General features: G+C 22.7%; 3 protein-coding genes and 1 non-coding gene across 5 annotated transcripts in view; all 4 read left to right on the plus strand.

The window, feature by feature from the left end:
* NAC35 (NAC domain-containing protein) overlaps positions 1–2,227 on the plus strand; it is a 3,105-nt gene extending 878 nt beyond the window's left edge. Inside the window, exons 3-4 of the mRNA XM_004498490.4 lie at positions 280–551; positions 1,467–2,227. Coding sequence (XP_004498547.1) covers positions 280–551; positions 1,467–2,012 — 818 coding nt within the window. The 3' untranslated portion in view covers positions 2,013–2,227. The remainder of the gene's footprint in view (positions 1–279; positions 552–1,466) is intronic.
* A 147-nt stretch (positions 2,228–2,374) lies between these two features.
* On the plus strand, positions 2,375–2,455 carry TRNAL-AAG (transfer RNA leucine (anticodon AAG)). The gene has a single exon. It is a non-coding gene; the product is annotated as a tRNA-Leu (tRNA).
* A 5,930-nt stretch (positions 2,456–8,385) lies between these two features.
* On the plus strand, positions 8,386–11,261 carry LOC101493100 (elicitor-responsive protein 3-like). The gene is made up of 5 exons (XM_004498638.4): positions 8,386–8,498; positions 9,110–9,175; positions 9,290–9,416; positions 9,930–10,044; positions 10,978–11,261. The coding sequence occupies exons 1-5, from the start codon at positions 8,432–8,434 to the stop codon at positions 10,990–10,992; spliced, it is 390 nt and encodes a 129-aa protein (XP_004498695.1). The 5' UTR covers positions 8,386–8,431; the 3' UTR covers positions 10,993–11,261.
* Positions 11,262–14,414: 3,153 nt separating this feature from the next.
* On the plus strand, positions 14,415–18,572 carry LOC101493427 (transcription factor MYB3R-1). 2 transcript variants are annotated; one of them, XM_073367227.1, is made up of 9 exons: positions 14,415–14,489; positions 14,688–14,734; positions 14,822–14,939; positions 16,863–16,917; positions 17,038–17,095; positions 17,172–17,266; positions 17,341–17,444; positions 17,642–17,770; positions 17,991–18,572. In XM_073367227.1, exons 3-9 carry the CDS (start codon positions 14,848–14,850, stop codon positions 18,427–18,429), a joined length of 972 nt encoding a protein of 323 aa, XP_073223328.1. In that variant the 5' UTR covers positions 14,415–14,489; positions 14,688–14,734; positions 14,822–14,847; the 3' UTR covers positions 18,430–18,572. The 2 variants fall into 2 exon arrangements, with proteins under 2 accessions (XP_073223328.1, XP_073223329.1); XM_073367228.1 differs by having other exon boundaries at positions 14,418–14,734; positions 16,866–16,917.
* Positions 18,573–19,647: the final 1,075 nt, after the last annotated feature.

Genomic DNA, 19,647 nt, shown 5'->3' on the forward strand with positions numbered 1-19,647 from the left:
AAAGTTTTGTTAATGACTAAATTTTTCTATTTACAATACTCGGAACTAAAAGACTTTGTTTTAATGGATTCGAGTTCATTTTCACTCGGAACAACATAATTAATATTGGTTGTTTCAATTTCTTTACGACATAATTTTTTATTTATTTTTTATCATGGAAGTAAAATTTTCATGTAATTTTTTTTAATTATTATGGAGTATTGATTATGTTAAGACCTATTTTTGTTGATTTTCACCTAATAAACTAACTTTTGTGTAATTTATCTTGGTATGAAATAGGGAAGGCAAAGATGGGTCAAAAAGAATGGTATTTCTTCAGTCTAAGAGATCGCAAATACCCAACAGGTGTGAGAACTAATAGAGCAACAAACACTGGATATTGGAAAACCACAGGCAAAGACAAAGAGATATTTGACAATGTTACATCTGAATTGGTTGGTATGAAGAAGACTTTGGTTTTTTACAAAGGAAGAGCTCCTAGAGGAGAGAAAACCAATTGGGTCATGCATGAATATCGTATTCATTCAAAATCCACCTATAGGACCAACAAGGTATATCTATATCAACATTGATACGTATACACTTTATCTTTTTTCGGTTAAATTGTATTTGTGGTCTCTTAACTTAATTTTAGTTAATTTTTTAGTTTTTTATTTTTTTTCTTCCCGATTTGGTCATTTATTCTTTATTTGATTTTGTTAGAGATAAAAATATGAGTTTATTTAAAGATTTAAGTTAAGAATTTAATGAAATTTGCATTATATTGAAGATGATAATTAATTTTATGGGTTTTATTTGAAATTTTTGATGAATTTTTTTTTTTTTTTAAAAAAGAAAATATTGTTGACATTTTAAAATATAAAAGATCAAATTGTCACTTAAAATTAAAATAAAGGATCAAATCGGAAAAAAAAGAAGATAAATGACTAAAACGTTAACTGAAATTAAATTAAGGGACTACAGATGCAATTTAACCTAAATTTTTCTATATCTATTTTTTTTTTCTATATCACTTTTTATCTTACTCCCTCAAAGTATATACACTCTATAAAGTGTACACAAATTTTTTTTCTCTATCTATATTGTCATATTGTAAATGTTAATTTTTAATTTTGGTCAAATTTATTTTTAACAATTCATTTTTTTAATTTAAACTTAAATTAACAACATAGTAACAGGAAAATTTAAATTTTAAGTGACAATTTTAAAACTTTTAAAACTTTCAAAATTTAAATTTTAAAACTTTTGACATTATCAATATTAACAGTAAAATAGGAGGAGGGACTAATTCAATAACAATATGTCGGAAAAATATTCATAATCAACCGTTAAACTAAAAGTTATTATCATATATATAAATTTTAATATTAATATATATTAATTTATTATATCATTAATTAAGATACGTGAAAATTAATATTATATAGAATTATAATAATAATTATTGTCATATATGTAATATGCAGCAAGATGAATGGGTGGTTAGTAGGGTATTCCGCAAGAGTGTTGGAGCAAAGAAGTATCCTTCTTCAAACCCTACAAGAGCAACATTAAACCCTTACAATATTAACCTAGAAGTTGGCCCTAGCATTAACATGCAACCACAACCAATGATGCATCTAGGAGATCATTCAACTACTCATTTTCTCTATGGAAGAAACTACATCAACACTCCTGACCTAGTTGAAGTCAATAGGGTTCTAAGATCAAGTGGTGTTGTACCATTACCAATGCAATATTCCAATTTATCATCATCACCCTTAGGATTCACCATTTCAGGGCTTAATTTGAATCTTGGAGGAGCATCAACACAACCATCAACTCAAGTGCATGATTTTAGCTCCAACATGATGACTACTACTACTACAACCCTTGGTGGAGAGAATCATAATAATAATAATAATTTAGGGTATGGTGGAGAAGTGAATATTAATGCAAATCCTAATGGAAATAATAGGTACATGGGTATGGAACATTGTGTGGATCTTGATAATTACTGGCCATCTTACTGAATTTAATTATTTCGTTGAGGGTGTTTTTCGATGTTTAGTTTATTATAAAGTTGTTATAATATATAGTATGGAGAAACTATGTTTTTTCAAGTGTTTTTATGTATTGTGAGGGTAAAGTAAATACCCTCAAACATTAATGTCTTATGCACCAAGAAACTCTTTTAATGTTATTTTGTATACGTTCATCTAGTACTATTAAGATATTTGTTGTGTTATTTTCTTTTATATTGAATATTATTGTTTTATTATAAGCAAATTTATTTATAGGCAGTATAAGGGTGCACCAAGAAACTTTTATAGGCAGTACTAGGTTGAGATGTTACTATTGTTTAATAAATCCTCGTTGTAAAAGAAAACAAAAAGTTGAGATGGCCGAGTTGGTCTAAGGCGCCAGATTAAGGTTCTGGTCCGAAAGGGCGTGGGTTCAAATCCCACTCTCAACAATATTTATTATTTTTTTTACTTGTTATTTATTTATTTTAATATAACTTTTATTACTACAAAAAAAACACATTTAAAGTCCAATGAATGACAAAAAAATGATATTAAATCTTTAAGGTGATTTGTGTCTCTTGTTTATCAACCTTAAAAAAAAAAAATACATATATGTTAGACATTGAAAAGTAATAAATAAATGAGCAAATTTAAAAAAAAAAAAAATGATGCTCTATCCATACCAATTTACATGATGTGCTACCCATATTGATTTACATGATCCTCTCCACATACCAATATCAATGTATGTATATATATATTAAATAAAAAAAATGATTTTTCTAACAAAGTGATTTTACCTATATATTAAATAAAAAAATGATTTTTCTAACAAAGTGATTTTTTTAAAATCTGAAACTAACACTCTTTAAACCCTAAAAATTGATTTTTGGTGTAAAAGAATATATTTTTTCTTGAAACAAACGCACTCACTATTACCTCTCAATGAAATGCTTTCAAACAAATCAATTTATTATCTCTCAAATAAATCCTTTCAAACAAAATCATATTCACTAATAATATATATAACAAAATTATATTCACCAAGAAACTCTTTTAATGTTCTTTTATGTACGTTCATCTAGTACTATTAAGATATTTGTTGTGTTATTTTCTTTTATTGTTTTATTATAAGCAAATTTATTTATAGGCAGTATAGGGGTGCACCAAGAAACTTTCATGCGAGGTTGAGACGTTACTAATGTTTAAAAAACCATCCATGTAAAAAACAACAAAAAGTTGAGATGGCCGAGTTGGTCTAAGGCGCCAGATTAAGGTTCTGGTCCGAGAGCATTACCAAGTTTATATTAGAATCCTAACAACCAAACTAGTGTATTCCAAACATGTATCCTGGTTATAGAGAAAATAAAATTCACATTCTTTATTTCTATTTAATTATATATTATTTTTGTTGTTGTAAGTATCGACTATAAGTGGTCTCATAATTAACCAATTTGATTACATATTGAAAAGTAATTTAAATGGTGGATATATAAAATTGAAAATGATGGTTATTCCAATAAGATCCGCATACAACTAATTGTTCCATAATGTCCAATACTACTAATGTTTTCCGACCAAATTGAGAGGAACAAACTTAATCCAAAGTAAACTTAAACATATAACAAAAAATACAAAAGCACCAACAAGTACAAACTGTAAAACATAAATAAAATAATACAATAAATCGAATCGCGAAACATATCCATTAACTTTGGTGGTGAGAGACACATGTTGGATTCAAGTATGAGTGATTAAGTCTCACATCATATAATAAAAAATGCTAAATTACATTTGTGATCCTTTAACTTAATTTCAGGTAACGTTTTAGTCCTTTATCTTTTTTTTTTCCCGACTTTATCCTTTATTTTAATTTTAAGTGACAATTTGATATTTTATGTTTTAAAATTTCAAAAATGTTATCCTTTTTTATACAAAAATTCAAAAAAAAATTCAATCAAAACTTATAAAATTAATTATATTCTTCAATATAATACAAATTTCATCAAATTCGTAATGCAAATCTTCAAATAAACTCATATTTTCATACTTTATTTGATATTGTTAGGAATAAAGGACTAAATCGGGAGAAAAAAAAAATAGATAAAGGACTAAAACGTTACCTGAAATTAAGTTAAGGGACCACAGATGTAATTTAGCCTAAAAAAAACGTTATATAAGATATGTGATCTATATATCTATTGCCTTAAGGTTTGAGTTGAGATGTAGCGTTAAAGTCTTTTGTGGATACTATGGTATTTGACTTGTTGTTGTTGTTGTCGCACTCCCCAAACTCCCCTACAACACAACTCTTGCACAACCTTCATTACGGTGGGAGACACTGGTGATAGTTCGATAGAGGTCGTCCAACAAATATGAAATCGTTGCAAGTGATTTCATGGAGGTGTTGGTGGTTCTATGGGTGGAGGAGGATACATGTTCTTCACGGTGGTAGTCAGAAGAGAGGGAGAAAGAGCCTCCATAGAAAAAAGGAACATCTATAAATAGAAGAGGAAAAAACTTCTATATTGGGGAAAAGAGGCTCCATGAAAGAGAGAATGAAACTCTAAAAATTTAAAGAGATAATGCGTACATGATTGACAAAGAGAAGATGTTAGAGAGAAGGTAGAGCCACAACATCTAAAAAAAATTAGGGCGATTGTGGAGGGAATCAACTATTCATACTCCAATATCAATAAGGAGAATCATACCTTGCCATTTAGTGACAATTGTATCAATTTAACCATCATCCATTTAATCCATCTAATCAATCCATTATATGATAAAAATGTTAATGAATTGAATCCAATCAATACATTTAAAAATATAGATGAATCCAATCCATCCAACATTTTTTTCAAAATCCAATGGATCAATATTTTATTTAACATAATCTAATGGTTTACATTTATTTATTTTAAAAATATATTGTTGAATAAAAAATATTTTATATAATAAAATTGTTTTAAAAATAACTTTTTAATTATTTCAAAAATAGTTTTTTTTATTATTTTAAAAACTTATTTAAATTTTGTCATTTATAAAAATGTTTTTAGAAGAAAAAAAAATCTGAATTTTGAATTATTTTTATCATATTCAAAAAATGAATTTAATCAATTATTTATTTTTATTATAAAACAATATTTTATTAAAAAAACAGTTTTTTTTTACTGAATTATAATCTGAGTTAATTTTTTTAAAATAATAATTAAATAGGATGGTGGTCGGTAGTGGCAAGTCGCCATTGCTAGCTCTTTCGTTGTATTCAAATTGCTTCCATAGTAATTAATTGCACCTCAAAATTATATCATTTAACCCAAATTTCGAGGGTAAAGTTCTCTATTCCAACAAAATAATACATACTAAATGCACTTATCCAATCTTCATGAAAATAAAAACAAAACTAAAGACATTTCATCCAAATCACTGATATATATATGTCATGTCCAAAATTTTCATTTATGTATATGTGAGTAGGTTTTAATAAATATTTGTAGCAGCCACTATGTTAATATGGTGGGCAGTTGGTCGATAGTTTTTGGCAGAATATCAATAAACGTAAGAATAGTTGTTTATTAATCCAAAATTTATTGAAATGTACATTATTTTTTAAAATTTATTATACCTGTTTCACTTTTATTTATCATAATAAGAAAAAAATTATTAATAAGAATTAATTTGGATCCATAAAAAAGAAATAAGAATAATTTATTCAAATTATTATTATTTTTTCATTTATTTATATATCATTTTTTAATATTTGTAAAATAAAATAAATAAAGACAACGTTTAGTCCAATCTACAGCGAGGCAATATTGTCCAATGACTCAGACGTTTTTTCGATAGATTAATGCACTTAATATTATAAGTAATATGAACCTGAAATATTAAATGCCAACGTATATAAAAATGTTAAGAGTTAAATATGTTTTCTACAAAAATTATGACTTTTTAAAATTATCAATTTGAAAAAAATCACTTTTACTACTTATTTTGATTTTATAAGAACTTTTTTTAAGAATTAAATGTATCAATTTTTTATAAAAACTTTTAAAAATAAAGACTAAAAAGTAAATGATTTTTATAAAAAGATTTAATTTTTTTTGTAACAATTAAAAATAAAACTTTAAACTTTTATATGGATTAAAAATTTATTTAACCTTTTAAAAGTCAACTAAGAGTCGATTAGTTAATATTTAAACAAGTAATTTTATAGTTTTTTTACTTCATCTATCCTATAATAATTATTATGTTTACAAGAAAAATTGTCTTAAAATTATTGTTATATTTAATTTTTAATGTAATATTTATTAATTTTTACCTTTTATACCCTTTAGTTAATATTGTCATCCATACTTTTAAGTTATTATTTTTTATTTGTATTTATAATAATGATAATCAACCAATAATTAAAAATATTAATTTAGTAAATTATCTTTCAGTCATTTATTATATTTTCTAAATCAATGAAAAATTGTCAAACACGATAAATATTATGGGAAAATGCTTATTTTTGTTATATAAAAGGAAATAAGTACTATTACTCTCTCTCTCTCTCTCTCTTTCACACAATTATTGTCATAATTAACTTATATTAATGAGAATGTATGAATTAAAATAAAAACAATAATAGTTTTATAAAATTAACTTTATTGTTGTATTCTTATTATCATAAATTTTATATAAAAAAAATAATCAAAGAGTGATTCAATAATATTAGTTAAATGGTACAATTGAAAGAAAAAAAACTTAAAAATCTAAAAGTGATACTTTTTTGAGGTCACTAATTTTTGGATTAAATAAATTTTTAGTCTCTTTAAATTATGTAATTTAGTTTTCAGTTTTTATAAAAAAAAATTAACATTTTTTTCCTCTTTACAAAATTATTGTGCAAACACTTTTAATCTTATTAGAATGTCGGCATATATTTTTGAATGAGTTTTTTTATTGATATATTTACAACATTGTAATAAGTTCATCCACAAAAAATAATTCAAAATTTGATTTCATTGTAACAATCATATTTAATTAAGATAAAAAATTCTAAATTTTTATGGAGAAGTTTTTTATAATATTTTGAATCCCCTTGTAAAAAATAAATTAAAATTTTAGATGGTAAAAGTCAATTAAACATGTTTATTTTTTATAAGGGCTAAAACTACATGCATGAAAATATTGTAAGGAATAAAAAATGTAAAAAAAATTACAGAGACTAAAAATAAATTTTCAAAATTCTATAAAAACTAAAATGTGACAATTGTTACTAGACAAATAGAGAGTATAATGTTAAACTCCAATTATTCCATTAAGATTATATTATACTTTTTTCGTCTCAGGATGATTTATCTATCTAATAAAATGATTGTCACTTTCCACTTTGAAGATCATATTAATTATATTTTTCAATTATACTCTAATTAATATCACATATACCACTCACAATTTAATATATTTTACTCTGTATTTATGATAATGGTAGATGATCAATATTCAACAAAGGTAATTAAATAAAAATACTATTATCTTTTATTTTATATATTTTTTAATTTGTCTTAAATGAGCAAATATGTCAATTATTGTGAGACACTAGGATAAAAATAATAGATATAAGAAAGGGAAAACAAATTTACCAAATTAACACCATCATCCATTGATGTATTAATTATTATTATTATTATTATTATTATTATATAAATATAAATATAAATATAAATATAAATATAAATATAAATATAAATATAAATATAAATATAAATATAAATATAAATATAAATATAAATATAAATATAAATATAAATATAAATATAAATATAAATATAAATATAAATATAAATATAAATATAAATATAAATATAAATATAAATATAAATATAAATATAAATATAAATATAAATATAAATATAAATATAAATATAAATATAAATATAAATATAAATATAAATATAAATATAAATATAAATATAAATATAAATATAAATATAAATATAAATATAAATATAAATATAAATATAAATATAAATATAAATATAAATATAAATATAAATATAAATATAAATATAAATATAAATATAAATATAAATATAAATATAAATATAAATATAAATATAAATATAAATATAAAATATAAATATAAAATAATAACTTTGAAATGATGCACATAATAATAATCATACAATGTAATGTAGTTGAAAAAAATTAAATAATATTACATTAAAAATTGAAAATAATACTTATTTATTTATTTATAAATGTGACACTTATAATAAAACTAAAAGAGTATACCATGTAATTAATTCTCTTATTTTTTATATAAAAAAAAACCATTTAATTAATTATCACCACTACATAAATTGCTTGGGGGAGTTTTGGTATTCATCAAAGAGTTATTTTAATTTGTAACGTCGAAAAGAGAATTGTAGTCAAAGATGCCTCGTGGTACACTTGAAGTTATTCTCATCGGAGCTAAAGCCCTTCGTGACACTGATTTCTTCAGTAAGTATTTCCAAATTCAATTCTGTGCCTACACAATTTATGATATCACGGTTAGCACAAATTGCAGCTTTTAATTGATAATTTAGATTTTTGTTTACCTTAAATATTTATCACATAATCTTGATTCCGGATTATTCTCAAATTATAATCTACGTTTAAACTTTGATAAATCAGATTCAAAAATTTAAATTGAAACATGATTGTTCTTGATTTAATATGGATGTGTGATATAAATCTCATTTAGATTTGTTACATCCACTCAATTGTTGATCTACACACTTGAATAAAGATCCAAAATTTAATGTTTGAATTTTATGTATTGGTTGCAATTTATCCATGTTAGAGTGTTGGCAATTGTATTTTGATCGTACGGTTCAGATATTGTGTGGATTTTGTTGAGCACCCCACATTGTGATTTTGATAATTCTGTTCTAAAAACCAAAATACTTTTTCCAACTCAAAAATGGTCAATTTTTACGTTTCAATGCAAGTTTGACCAAAGCTATAGTGAGAAGCAACTATGGTCAAAATCCCATTATTAATAGTTGAAAAGCATATTATAAAAAAAATTTGGTTAATTTTATATACTTATATCATTTTTTTATGAACAGAGAAAATGGATCCCTATGTGATCCTCACATATCGGTCTCAAGAGCACAAAAGCAGTGTAGCCAAAAGTAAGTTAATTTCTCTCATTATTGATTTATTTATTTTACATTTTTCACCATTTCAATTAGACATGTACATGTAAAAAATATTGTGTTTAATACATTAATTAACATGTGTTACAGATGCAGGATCGAATCCTCGTTGGAATGAAAGTTTCCTTTTCACAGTTTGTGACAATGTTTCTGAACTTAATTTGAGACTAATGGATGAAGATACATTTACCAAGGATGACTTGCTTGGTGAGGCAAAGTAAGTTACTACCTTCGTTCATGTTTAATTTAATCATATCATTTTAAGATTATTTATGTATACCAAAAAAATCATTTATGTTAATTGTATATTCTCAATCTATTTATTTTTTTGGCAATAAATATATAATTAGACATAATTTTGGCAAAACAATAGTCAATTAAATATAATAAAACAATCAAAGGTAATTTATATTGAAAAATTAAATTTACTTTAGAATTTTTTTTTGTACAAATAAAATATTATTATATAGTCCACTTGTTTTACTTTATATTCAAAAGTTAGAATTTTCAATCCTTTTGAAGAGGTTAATTATTGAAAATAATAATATAAGCAAGGTAAATTGTATTGAAAAATTTACTATATGCTTTACCTTTATAAAAAAAATAAAACTTACTATATGATTTAAGGTACATATGTATGCTATTTTGTTTAATTTATTAAAACATACCAAATTGATGTATGATTGTTAATTTTATAATATAATTGATGAATGAATTGAGTCATATGCAGAATTCATTTGGGAGCAGTTATTGCGGAAAGGAGCATACCAGAAAGTGCTTATAATGTTGTCAAGAATGAGAATTATTGTGGAGAGGTTCGGGTGGCTCTCACTTTTCATCCTGAGGTAAATTCATTACAATATGTAACCACCTATTTTTGTGTCTCTCTAATCAATATTTGGCCTCAAAGTGTAAACTTTTTTTTTTAAGCTCATAAGTGTAAATTAATGGTTTCCTTGTCCTCAAACAACTAAGTCATTTGTTAGTATTAACTTGTTTTCATCAATCAAGAATATGTTCCAAACAAATATAATCATGCTTCAGAAACGAAATAAGCATATGGGCATATATATATATAAACATCAAGATCAAACATAAATCTTGTCAATATTAAGATTTACAACATGTTTATTTATCAAAAATATTAGAACTACCCATTGATATTTGATTTTTTCTCGATTTAAACTTGTTACATGTCGTGTCTCGGTACCGGTATTGGAGACTATAGGCTGATGGTCAATTAGAGTTCCCATTATTTTTAAATACATCCACTCATATTTTCAGTTCATATCAATTAATTTATTTAATTAATTACTTAATTAGAAATTTAATTAACCTTATCACTTAATTTAATCACTATTCAATTAAAGCTCAAAATTAATAAATAACTAATATAATTAAATAAAGATATATGTCTATATAATAATATTGAAATATAATAATTAATTGAAATATTAATAAAATATTCCAATATTATTATCTCAATTATAAAGATAAAAATATCATTGACTTATATTTTCAAAAAATAGTGTCAATTATCGTTATAGTTTTAAATGAATTTTAACACTGTCTTACAATAAAATACTTATTATTTATAGATGCTACTTTTTTAAGCAAACCTTTAAAAATTTGAGACCAAATAGCTAGGCCCTTCGAAAGCATGTTCTATGATTTTGTTGGCTTGCACTTTTGATGATTTTTTTATGCAGTTACCATGTTTTTTAATTGTTAATGCTAAATTTAAACCCAATTTAATTCTTTTGAAATTTTGTTTGCAGGGAGGGCAGTACTGAACTCGGCTAGGAGGAAAGTGCGATTGGTGGATGGAGAGAATTAATCAAAGACTATTAGGAGATATAAGTGAATGAAAAGAATAAAATAATAATTAGTGTGGTTGTACCAACATTTCTTGAACCGGTCTAGAAATATCTTTGAAACAATTAAGAAACAAATTACAATTGACATTATGTTTGAGAAATATGCTCTCTATCTATAGATTTTGAATTTTCATCTTTAAGTTTACCTAATTTAATAGATTTTAGTGAAATTTCTATATATTTTGGCCAGGAATGGACCCCCATATAAGTGTTTGAATAGTGGAGGTGTCAAATATTTTTTTAATGTTATAATTTTTAAATTTATCAAAATTACAAACATATTATCAAATATCTTTTTTGTTAAAAATGTTATAGACCAAAACAATAAAGACTAAATTAATTATTTAACGACACATTTAAAGATTAAAATAAATAAAAGACACATTTAAAGACTAAAATAAATAAAATACACATTTAAATTTGTTTTCATAATTTTAATATATTTAAAGACTATTTCAACTACATTCGCAAATTTATTTAAAAAAATTAAAACATAGTGGAGACATAATTTATACATAAACCTTTTCTTTTATCATATAATTTATTTTTTTAGTAAATTAAGTATTAAAAATATTTATGATTAAAACTAAGTTCAGATCATTGTCCAACACTTGCGAATAAGTTTGTCCCTTATTTTGACTGTCAATTATAGTAGAATATATTTGTTATACATAAATTTTAGATAAACTACAATTTTTATTTTAAAAGTATAAAACATTTTACTTTAATCATAACTCAACCAAAAATACAAATTAGTCATAAAATAATAAAATAATGAAAATGTTAATTTTCTACTCCAACTTTTATATGTTGGTGTGATAATAGTTTAACTTATAAGTTATATAGCTTATTCATCACACTAGATTATTTGTCTAACTAGCTTATAGTTTTTGAACCATTTTTTTTAGCTTCTCGTCTACTTTTAAAGAAATTAAAGTTGAACCAAACAAATCTTGAAAGTTTATTTTGAAGTTTAGATTCTAAATTACTACGTGTATCATAAAAGTAATCAAGAATTTTGAATAAATTTTCAAATTTATTATAAAAGTATTTTCATCACATTTCTTTAAAAAAATATTGTACCAGCATAAGTGATGGATATTCCTCCAAACCCCTCTCTTTCCTTTTTCTCCGAACTCTCAAACAGAAGCCAATGATGCAGGAGTGCAACACATACCTCCAGATCAAACAATCATCAACCTTTAAAACTCACGAAAAGTTATTTCTCTACACAATCTGACATGAATTTATTTATTAATAGAGATATTTTTGTATATATTTTCTTAAAAGAAAATATAATAAATTATCATATTTAAAAAAAATAATATTAAATTGTTTTAATTTTTAATACTATTAGATTATTTGATGTTAGGTCTGCGACTCTTGAATGCTTTTTATTTTTAAATTCAATAGAAGTTCGCTTCCTCATAATGCAATCATGTATTAAGTATATAAATTTTTTTTCTTCAGATTTTTTCAATTACAAAATTGTTTATTTAATAAAATAAAAATAATTATAATATTTTAAAAAGCAAAATATTATTAATAAAATAAAATTATATTAATAATAATAATAAAGTTAATTACATTAATAAAATAAAATTAATTAAATTAAACAAATAAAATACATTGCATTAAAGAAAAAAAATACCACAAATTAAATTAAAAAAAACTCAAAATTCAAATTTTATTATTATTATTTTTATTTAGTAGATCAGGAAAAAAAATAGGAGGAAGTTGTTATAATATAACACATAATTTATTTTGACACATTATTTCATTAATAGTATTTTGATTTTTTAAATATTTAATTATTTTGAATTTATTTAAAAAATCAAAATACTATTAAAAGAATAAATACCTTAAATTGCAAAGAAAAAAATCAAACGGTTGACTAAATGTGCCAAAACAAATAATGTGTCCCTAATATTTTGCCGATATAATAACAACTTATTTTCTTAGCAAGTCTCTTCTATTTTTATTTTGATCTAATAAACAAACAAAAATTAAATAATAATAAAAAAATATTGTTAATGTAATTAAAAAATAATAATAAAAGTATTTAAAAAATATATAATTTTAATAATAAAATCAAACAAAATATCAAAGTTAGCGTGTTGAATAAATGTACAAAAATAAATAACATATTATATTATTTTGACAACCAAATTATATTTTACAGTTAAATTAGTACTTAATATTATTTTATTAACAATTGAGTTATTGATTATTTAATAAATTAAAAATAATTAAAATATTTAAAAATCAAAATACTATTAATAAAATAAAATAAAACACATTAAATTGAAGAACAAATAAAATAGTTAAATAGATGTGCCAAAACAAACTATGTGTCATATTATAACAACTTCCTCCTATTTTTTTTCCCGATATAATAAGTAAAAATTAATAAAAATAATAATAATAATAGTAAAATTTGAATTTGATGTATTTTTTTTTAATTTGTGGTATTTTTTCTTTAATTTAATGTATTTTATTTATTCAATTTAATTAATTTTATTTTATTAATATAATTTACTTTTTATTATTAATATATTTTTATTTTAATTTATTAATAATATTTTATTTTTTAAATATTAAAATTATAATTATTTTATATAATAAACAATTTTGTAGTTGCAGAAATGTGAAGAAAAAAATAAACATCACAAATATTCATAAGTGTGACTTCAAAAATAACTATGATAAAAGTCAAATTGTTTTATTAATTTGACAATTATGATTAATTGATAGTATAAAATATCTTTAGCTAAAAAAATTAAGGATATGAATATAAGTTTTAAGGATATTAACTAAAATATTTTTAGAAAGAAAAAAATTAAGGATATTAATATAAATTTTAAAATTTCAATATATTATAACAAAAAATCTGTAATATCCCATTTTTTCGAGACATTAACTAACAAAATTTTAAATGTAAACATAAAATTTATTTTTTTTAAATTATTTATAAGATTATTTTAAATACTCATTTATTTTAAAACTAATTATCAATTATATTTTAAAAAATAATGATTCAGAATATTGACAAATACAAAAAGTAAATTTAACATGTTAAATAAATAATAGTAATAATAGAAAAAAAATACGAGTCTTATATTCAATATTCTCTCTAAAAGTTAAGGATATTAATGCATGTGTACTTCGGTTAACTTATAACTTAAATATCTTTTAAAGAAACTATTGTTATTTTTTAATAAATTATTAGGTACTTTCAAATGGGTGTGATCCAATAATAGACAGGCCCATTAATGTATATCACTTATATTTTACTATAAATGAAGAATTGATGAACTATAATCATTACCAAAGAAAATGAAGAAAATAGTCTTTTAGAATAGCTTGACAATGTCTCTTTCCGAGTATTTCATATTTCATACCTCTAAAAAATGGTAATGTCTCTGTATTTCATATTTCATACCTCTAACAAATGGTAAATTATATTGCCACAGTTCATCAGGTTCGATCGATAATATTTTTCGTACTACCATAATCTATATGTCACTTCCTATATTTCCTCTTTGTTACTATATCTGCAACTAACTCTTCCTTTGATTATGCCTTTAATTTAACCCTTTGTTTTCCAAAAGTGGTATCTCATATTCAGGTATAGATTAATTGAGTTGCATCTTATAAGGTTAGTATTTTAATATAGAGATATTTTAATAGTTTTTTTTTTTTTTTTTAATGTTATGATCTTTTGAATATTGATTTTGTTATATAGTTTGATGATATTTTTGGAGAAAAATTATGGAACCTGATCAAGAAGAGCATGCTCTTATTGAAAGAGAAAATGTGGTGCCAAATCCTTCAGGATCCGACGTGCTTGCCTCTATTCAACGGTTTGTCTATGTTCTATTTCTATCTCATCAAAAAGCTTCAAAATCATGGAATAGTTTAATCTTAGTAAAGATGTAGACATATTAATGGTTTTAAATTGTCGTCTCAAACAAGTCGTAGGTAAGTGCGATTGCAAAGTAGAGAGATTTTTTAATTAAAATCCGGAGACATTATAGGACAGTTGTTATATTGTGGTAAAATGTTGTTGGTGCGGTAACAATTATAAAATTTATATCCTATATTGCTATTATTACTGCATTTACTAACCATAATTTAAAACTATATATGAATATCATTTCCTCCTATTGTCAATCTTTCCATCAATCTTTCCATTAAAGAGAAGCAAGTGGTTACCTTGTTTCCAAAATTAAGTTATTAATTTATTTATAAAATAATAGAAAATTATTAAAATAATATAGCATAATATTTATTATGAGACATCTATTCAACTACGTTAACTTTGATATATTTTGGTTTTTATTATATATATATTTAATTTAATTTTATTAATATAATTTATTTTTTTAAAATATTTTTATTATTTTTTATTTATTAAATTAACAATTATTTCTTTATTAAATTAAAAGATTATAGATGGAGATGCGACCTAGAAACAAAATCACAATGCTTATTAAGTTAACAAGTTTCTCCTATTTTTTCTCTTGTTAACAATAGAATTAAGTTCCTTCAATTTGGAGAAAATTGTTAAAATAATATATTATTGTATTGGTTGTGGTACATTTATTCAACCACATTAACTTTTTATGTTCTTCATATTTTATTAATATAATTTTATTTTTTAATAAATATTTTTATTATTTTTATTTATTAAATTAACAATTTTTCATTTTTAAAATTAAAAATTAAAAAAAATGTATCCGTAGGATATAATGAAAAAATTTAAATAAAAATGAGATATAAAAGCAACATAACCCAAAATATGGAAACAAAATGATGTCCAGTAGGTTGAGTCTCCAATCTTACCATTCTGAACAAATGAATTATTTGAGAAGAAAAAAAAGTCCAACTAGGTTTTCCCCCAGCTTTGTTATGGCTAAAAAGGGTCATAGTTCCCCAAATTATTTTGAAGCTCATAGAAGTATTAAAAGAATTTAGCTAAATATCACTTGTGATCTCTTAACTTAATTTCTATTAACGTTTTAGTTTTTTATCTATTTTTTTTTCTCCAATTTAGTCATTTATTTTTATTTTAAGTGACAATTTGATCTTTTATGTTTTAAAACGTCAACAATGTTATCCTTTTTTTTACAAAAATTCATCAAAATTTTCAAACAAAATCCATAAAATTAATTATATTTTATAATATAAAACAAATTTAATCAAATTCGTAACTTAAATCTTCAAATAAGCTCATATTTGTCATTTTTTATTTAGTGTTGTTGGAGATGAAAATATTAGTCTATTTTAATATTTAAGTTATGAATTTGATGAAATTACATTGTATTGAGTATGATAATTAGTTTTATGAGTTTTGGTTGAAATTTTTTATGAATTTTTTGAATTTTTGCAAAAAATAAGGATAATATTGTTGACATTTTAAAACATAAAATATCAAATTGTCATTTAAAATTAAAATAAATGACCAAAACGAAGAAAAAAAAAGATAAATGACTAAAACGTTAACTGAAATTAAGAGACCACATGTAGTATTTAGCCAAAGAATTTCAAACGATCTCTACAAACATTATTATCAACATTTTATAGATTAGAAGAAAAAAAACCTTAATTGCTTGTAGATAAGTAAATTTCTTACCTTCTTTGGAATTATGCAGCTGAGTTAGGACTCATCAGTACATCTTAGTCACTTAACTATGGTCCACTACATCTTTCTAGTTTTGCATTTTTTATATGGTTTGGTAGATACATTTATTTATATAATATAATATATACATCATAACAAATAGAAGGGTGAGTGGTCCTACAAGAAGATCAACCCAAGGAAGATGGACAGCGAATGAGGTAAAAACCTTCAAATTATTCAATTAATAAAGTTACTTGTTTGGCAAGAAACTATTCAACCAAAGAGAAATTTCTTGCAAATGCATATCTATATATCTAGTCTTGTTTTCTTATTTACAGGATAGACTTTTGATTGATGCAGTGAACAAATTTAATGGAAAAAGTTGGAAAAAGATAGGTGCATATAAGTTTCTTAATTTTCATATTGTCTTAGTACAAACTCATTAATTAAATGACCAAATTATCCTTTGCAGCTAAAGCTGTTAGTGGCAGAACAGATGTTCAATGTTTGCATCGTTGGCAGAAGGTTCTTAATCCTGATCTCATAAAAGGACCTTGGACACAACAGGTGAAAAATGCAAATTAAATTATATCTATTAAATTCAATTTTAATTAACTATATAATGAATTTGGAGTTTGCAGGAAGATAATCTACTAAGTGAGCTTGTCATGATAAATGGGAAAAAAGATTGGTCTCGTATATCAAAATCTCTTCCAGGTCGCATAGGAAAGCAATGTAGAGAAAGGTAAATTTTATAGGCAAATGCAAGCACAATTTTTATCTTATAATTCCATTCTTTGCATTTCAAATTTAGTTTTTGTATAAACTGAAAATTGTTTTTAAGTAAAATAAACTATTTTTTTTTTTATAATAATAATAATAATAATTTTTTTTTTTAAAACTGAAAATTAGAAGTAACAAATTTTTTTTCTTTTGTTTCAGATGGTTTAACCATTTAAATCCAGATATAAAAAGAACTGCATGGACCAAAGAAGAGGAGTTGATTCTTATAAATAATCACCAAATATATGGGAATAGATGGGCTGAAATAGCCAAATTTCTGCCTGGAAGGTATTAATGTTAAGATTAAAAAAAATTAATTTTTATTTATTAAATCATATTATTAAAAATGATTGATTTTATTTATAATTATTTCTAAAGTTGTATGCATAAATAGTTGTAAATATTGGATAATTGAAAGTGTGAAATGTTATATACCAATAATATGTGTTAATAATATTAATCTCTTAATGTTATGTATTTATATTTTGTTTTTTGAAAATTTGAATAGGAGTGAAAACAATATCAAGAACCATTGGAACTGCTCTCTAAAGAAAAGGGTTGATCAATTAAAGGACTCTATGAATACCACGATATACGACAACACACAAAGTTTGGACTCAAATACTGATTTTGATAAAGCTACCTCAAATAAAACAAGTATTGAATCTTGTGAAGGTCAAATCAATGGGATCAATGATGATACTCCTCAAAGCATAAACAATGATACAACAACCTTTGATGTTATGAACATTGGTCTTTTAGCAACACCCAATACTTCAAGATCTAATTCCATTTGTGATAATAACCCATCAAATTCTAAAGAAAAATCATTTGATACAAGTCCAAGCCTACAAGATATTTTTAGGACATTAAGGAATGCTGCAAGGAAATTTAAAAACATTCCATCTATCCTAAGACGACCCAAAAAATATTATTGTACTTTATAAATTTTGACACCCCAATATAAAAATTTAAGGACGAGGAAGGATGAGATTGATTTGTAATTGCTTTCTTTTTTAGAATCATTTCTATTTCTTTTGTTACTAATTTTAGTAATAAAATTTGAGACCAATTTATTTATTTATTTGTTAATTTACTTTCGACATGAGATTATATATTTTCTCGTAATTATTACTTAGTTAGCGTCATACGAAACTTGTTAGTGAGACTCGTCTATTTGTTATGTAATTATTGATAATTGTTTTTTGGTGAATATATGTTATATAAATATCTATTACCTTTTTATTTTTTTATTTTTAGGAAGGAATAATTATTAATTTAATAAATTAAAGATAATAAAAATATTTTACAAAATAAAACTATATTAATAAATGTGCCAAAATAAATAATTGGGTATATTAATTTAACAACTCCCTCCTATTTTACATATAAAATAACAACTTAATCCTATATTGTTAACAACTATCCTATCTTTTTCTCTATTTCTAATAAATAAAAAATAATAATTTTTTTTGTATTATTATTATTTATTAAATTCGGAAAAAAATATACGAAGGAGTTGTTAACAAAACAGAATTAAATTGCTATTTTATCTACAAAATAAGAAGGAGTTGTTAAAATAATATAACAACTTTGATGTATTTTGTTTTCTATTAGATATATTTTATTTGATTTTATTATTATAATTTTATTTTTAAAATATTTTTATTATTTTTTATTTATTAAATTATTAATTATTCGTTTATAAAAATAAAAAATAAAAAAATTAAAAGATAATAAATGGTCCGAGATACAACCTGCTGCATAAAAAATTATTTTTTAAATAATCTCATACGAAGATGCGACCTCCTAAAAATAAAAATAAAAAACTAAAAAAAAAACACATTTTGGTATATATATTTGAATGGGATATATTAGTTAGTTTTTTATTTATTTAAAAAGACAATATATATGTAAAAAATCAAATAATGTTATCTTTAAAAAAATTTATGTTTTTGTATTATATATTATTTTTTTATCGAAGCTTATGTATTTTTTTAATCGTATAAAAAAATTAGTGTTTAATCTTTTTTTTAAAATTAGATTTAACTCATTTTTGTAAATTTTGTTTACAAAATAAATAATACTTTTTTTATAAAATATTATAAAATTATATACTTTGATTTTTTTTAATATTTAAACATATTTTTTACGATAAGTATTTT

Source organism: Cicer arietinum, chromosome 4, assembly GCF_000331145.2.
Source record: "Cicer arietinum cultivar CDC Frontier isolate Library 1 chromosome 4, Cicar.CDCFrontier_v2.0, whole genome shotgun sequence".
NCBI lineage: Eukaryota > Viridiplantae > Streptophyta > Magnoliopsida > Fabales > Fabaceae > Cicer > Cicer arietinum.

What these genes read in the sequence shown, in the direction of transcription:
- LOC101493100 (XM_004498638.4), top strand. Translation starts at nt 8,432, where the DNA reads ATGCCTCGTGGTACACTTGAAGTTATTCTCATCGGAGCTAAAGCCCTT. An exon ending in TCGTGACACTGATTTCTTCA is followed by an intron (nt 8,499 to 9,109) that starts GTAAGTATTTCC and finishes TTTTATGAACAG; the next exon opens with AGAAAATGGATCCCTATGTG. An exon ending in GACTTGCTTGGTGAGGCAAA is followed by an intron (nt 9,417 to 9,929) that starts GTAAGTTACTAC and finishes AGTCATATGCAG; the next exon opens with AATTCATTTGGGAGCAGTTA.
- LOC101493427 (XM_073367227.1), top strand. Translation starts at nt 14,848, where the DNA reads ATGGAACCTGATCAAGAAGAGCATGCTCTTATTGAAAGAGAAAATGTG. An exon ending in AAAAAGTTGGAAAAAGATAG is followed by an intron (nt 17,096 to 17,171) that starts GTGCATATAAGT and finishes TATCCTTTGCAG; the next exon opens with CTAAAGCTGTTAGTGGCAGA. An exon ending in AAGGACCTTGGACACAACAG is followed by an intron (nt 17,267 to 17,340) that starts GTGAAAAATGCA and finishes TGGAGTTTGCAG; the next exon opens with GAAGATAATCTACTAAGTGA.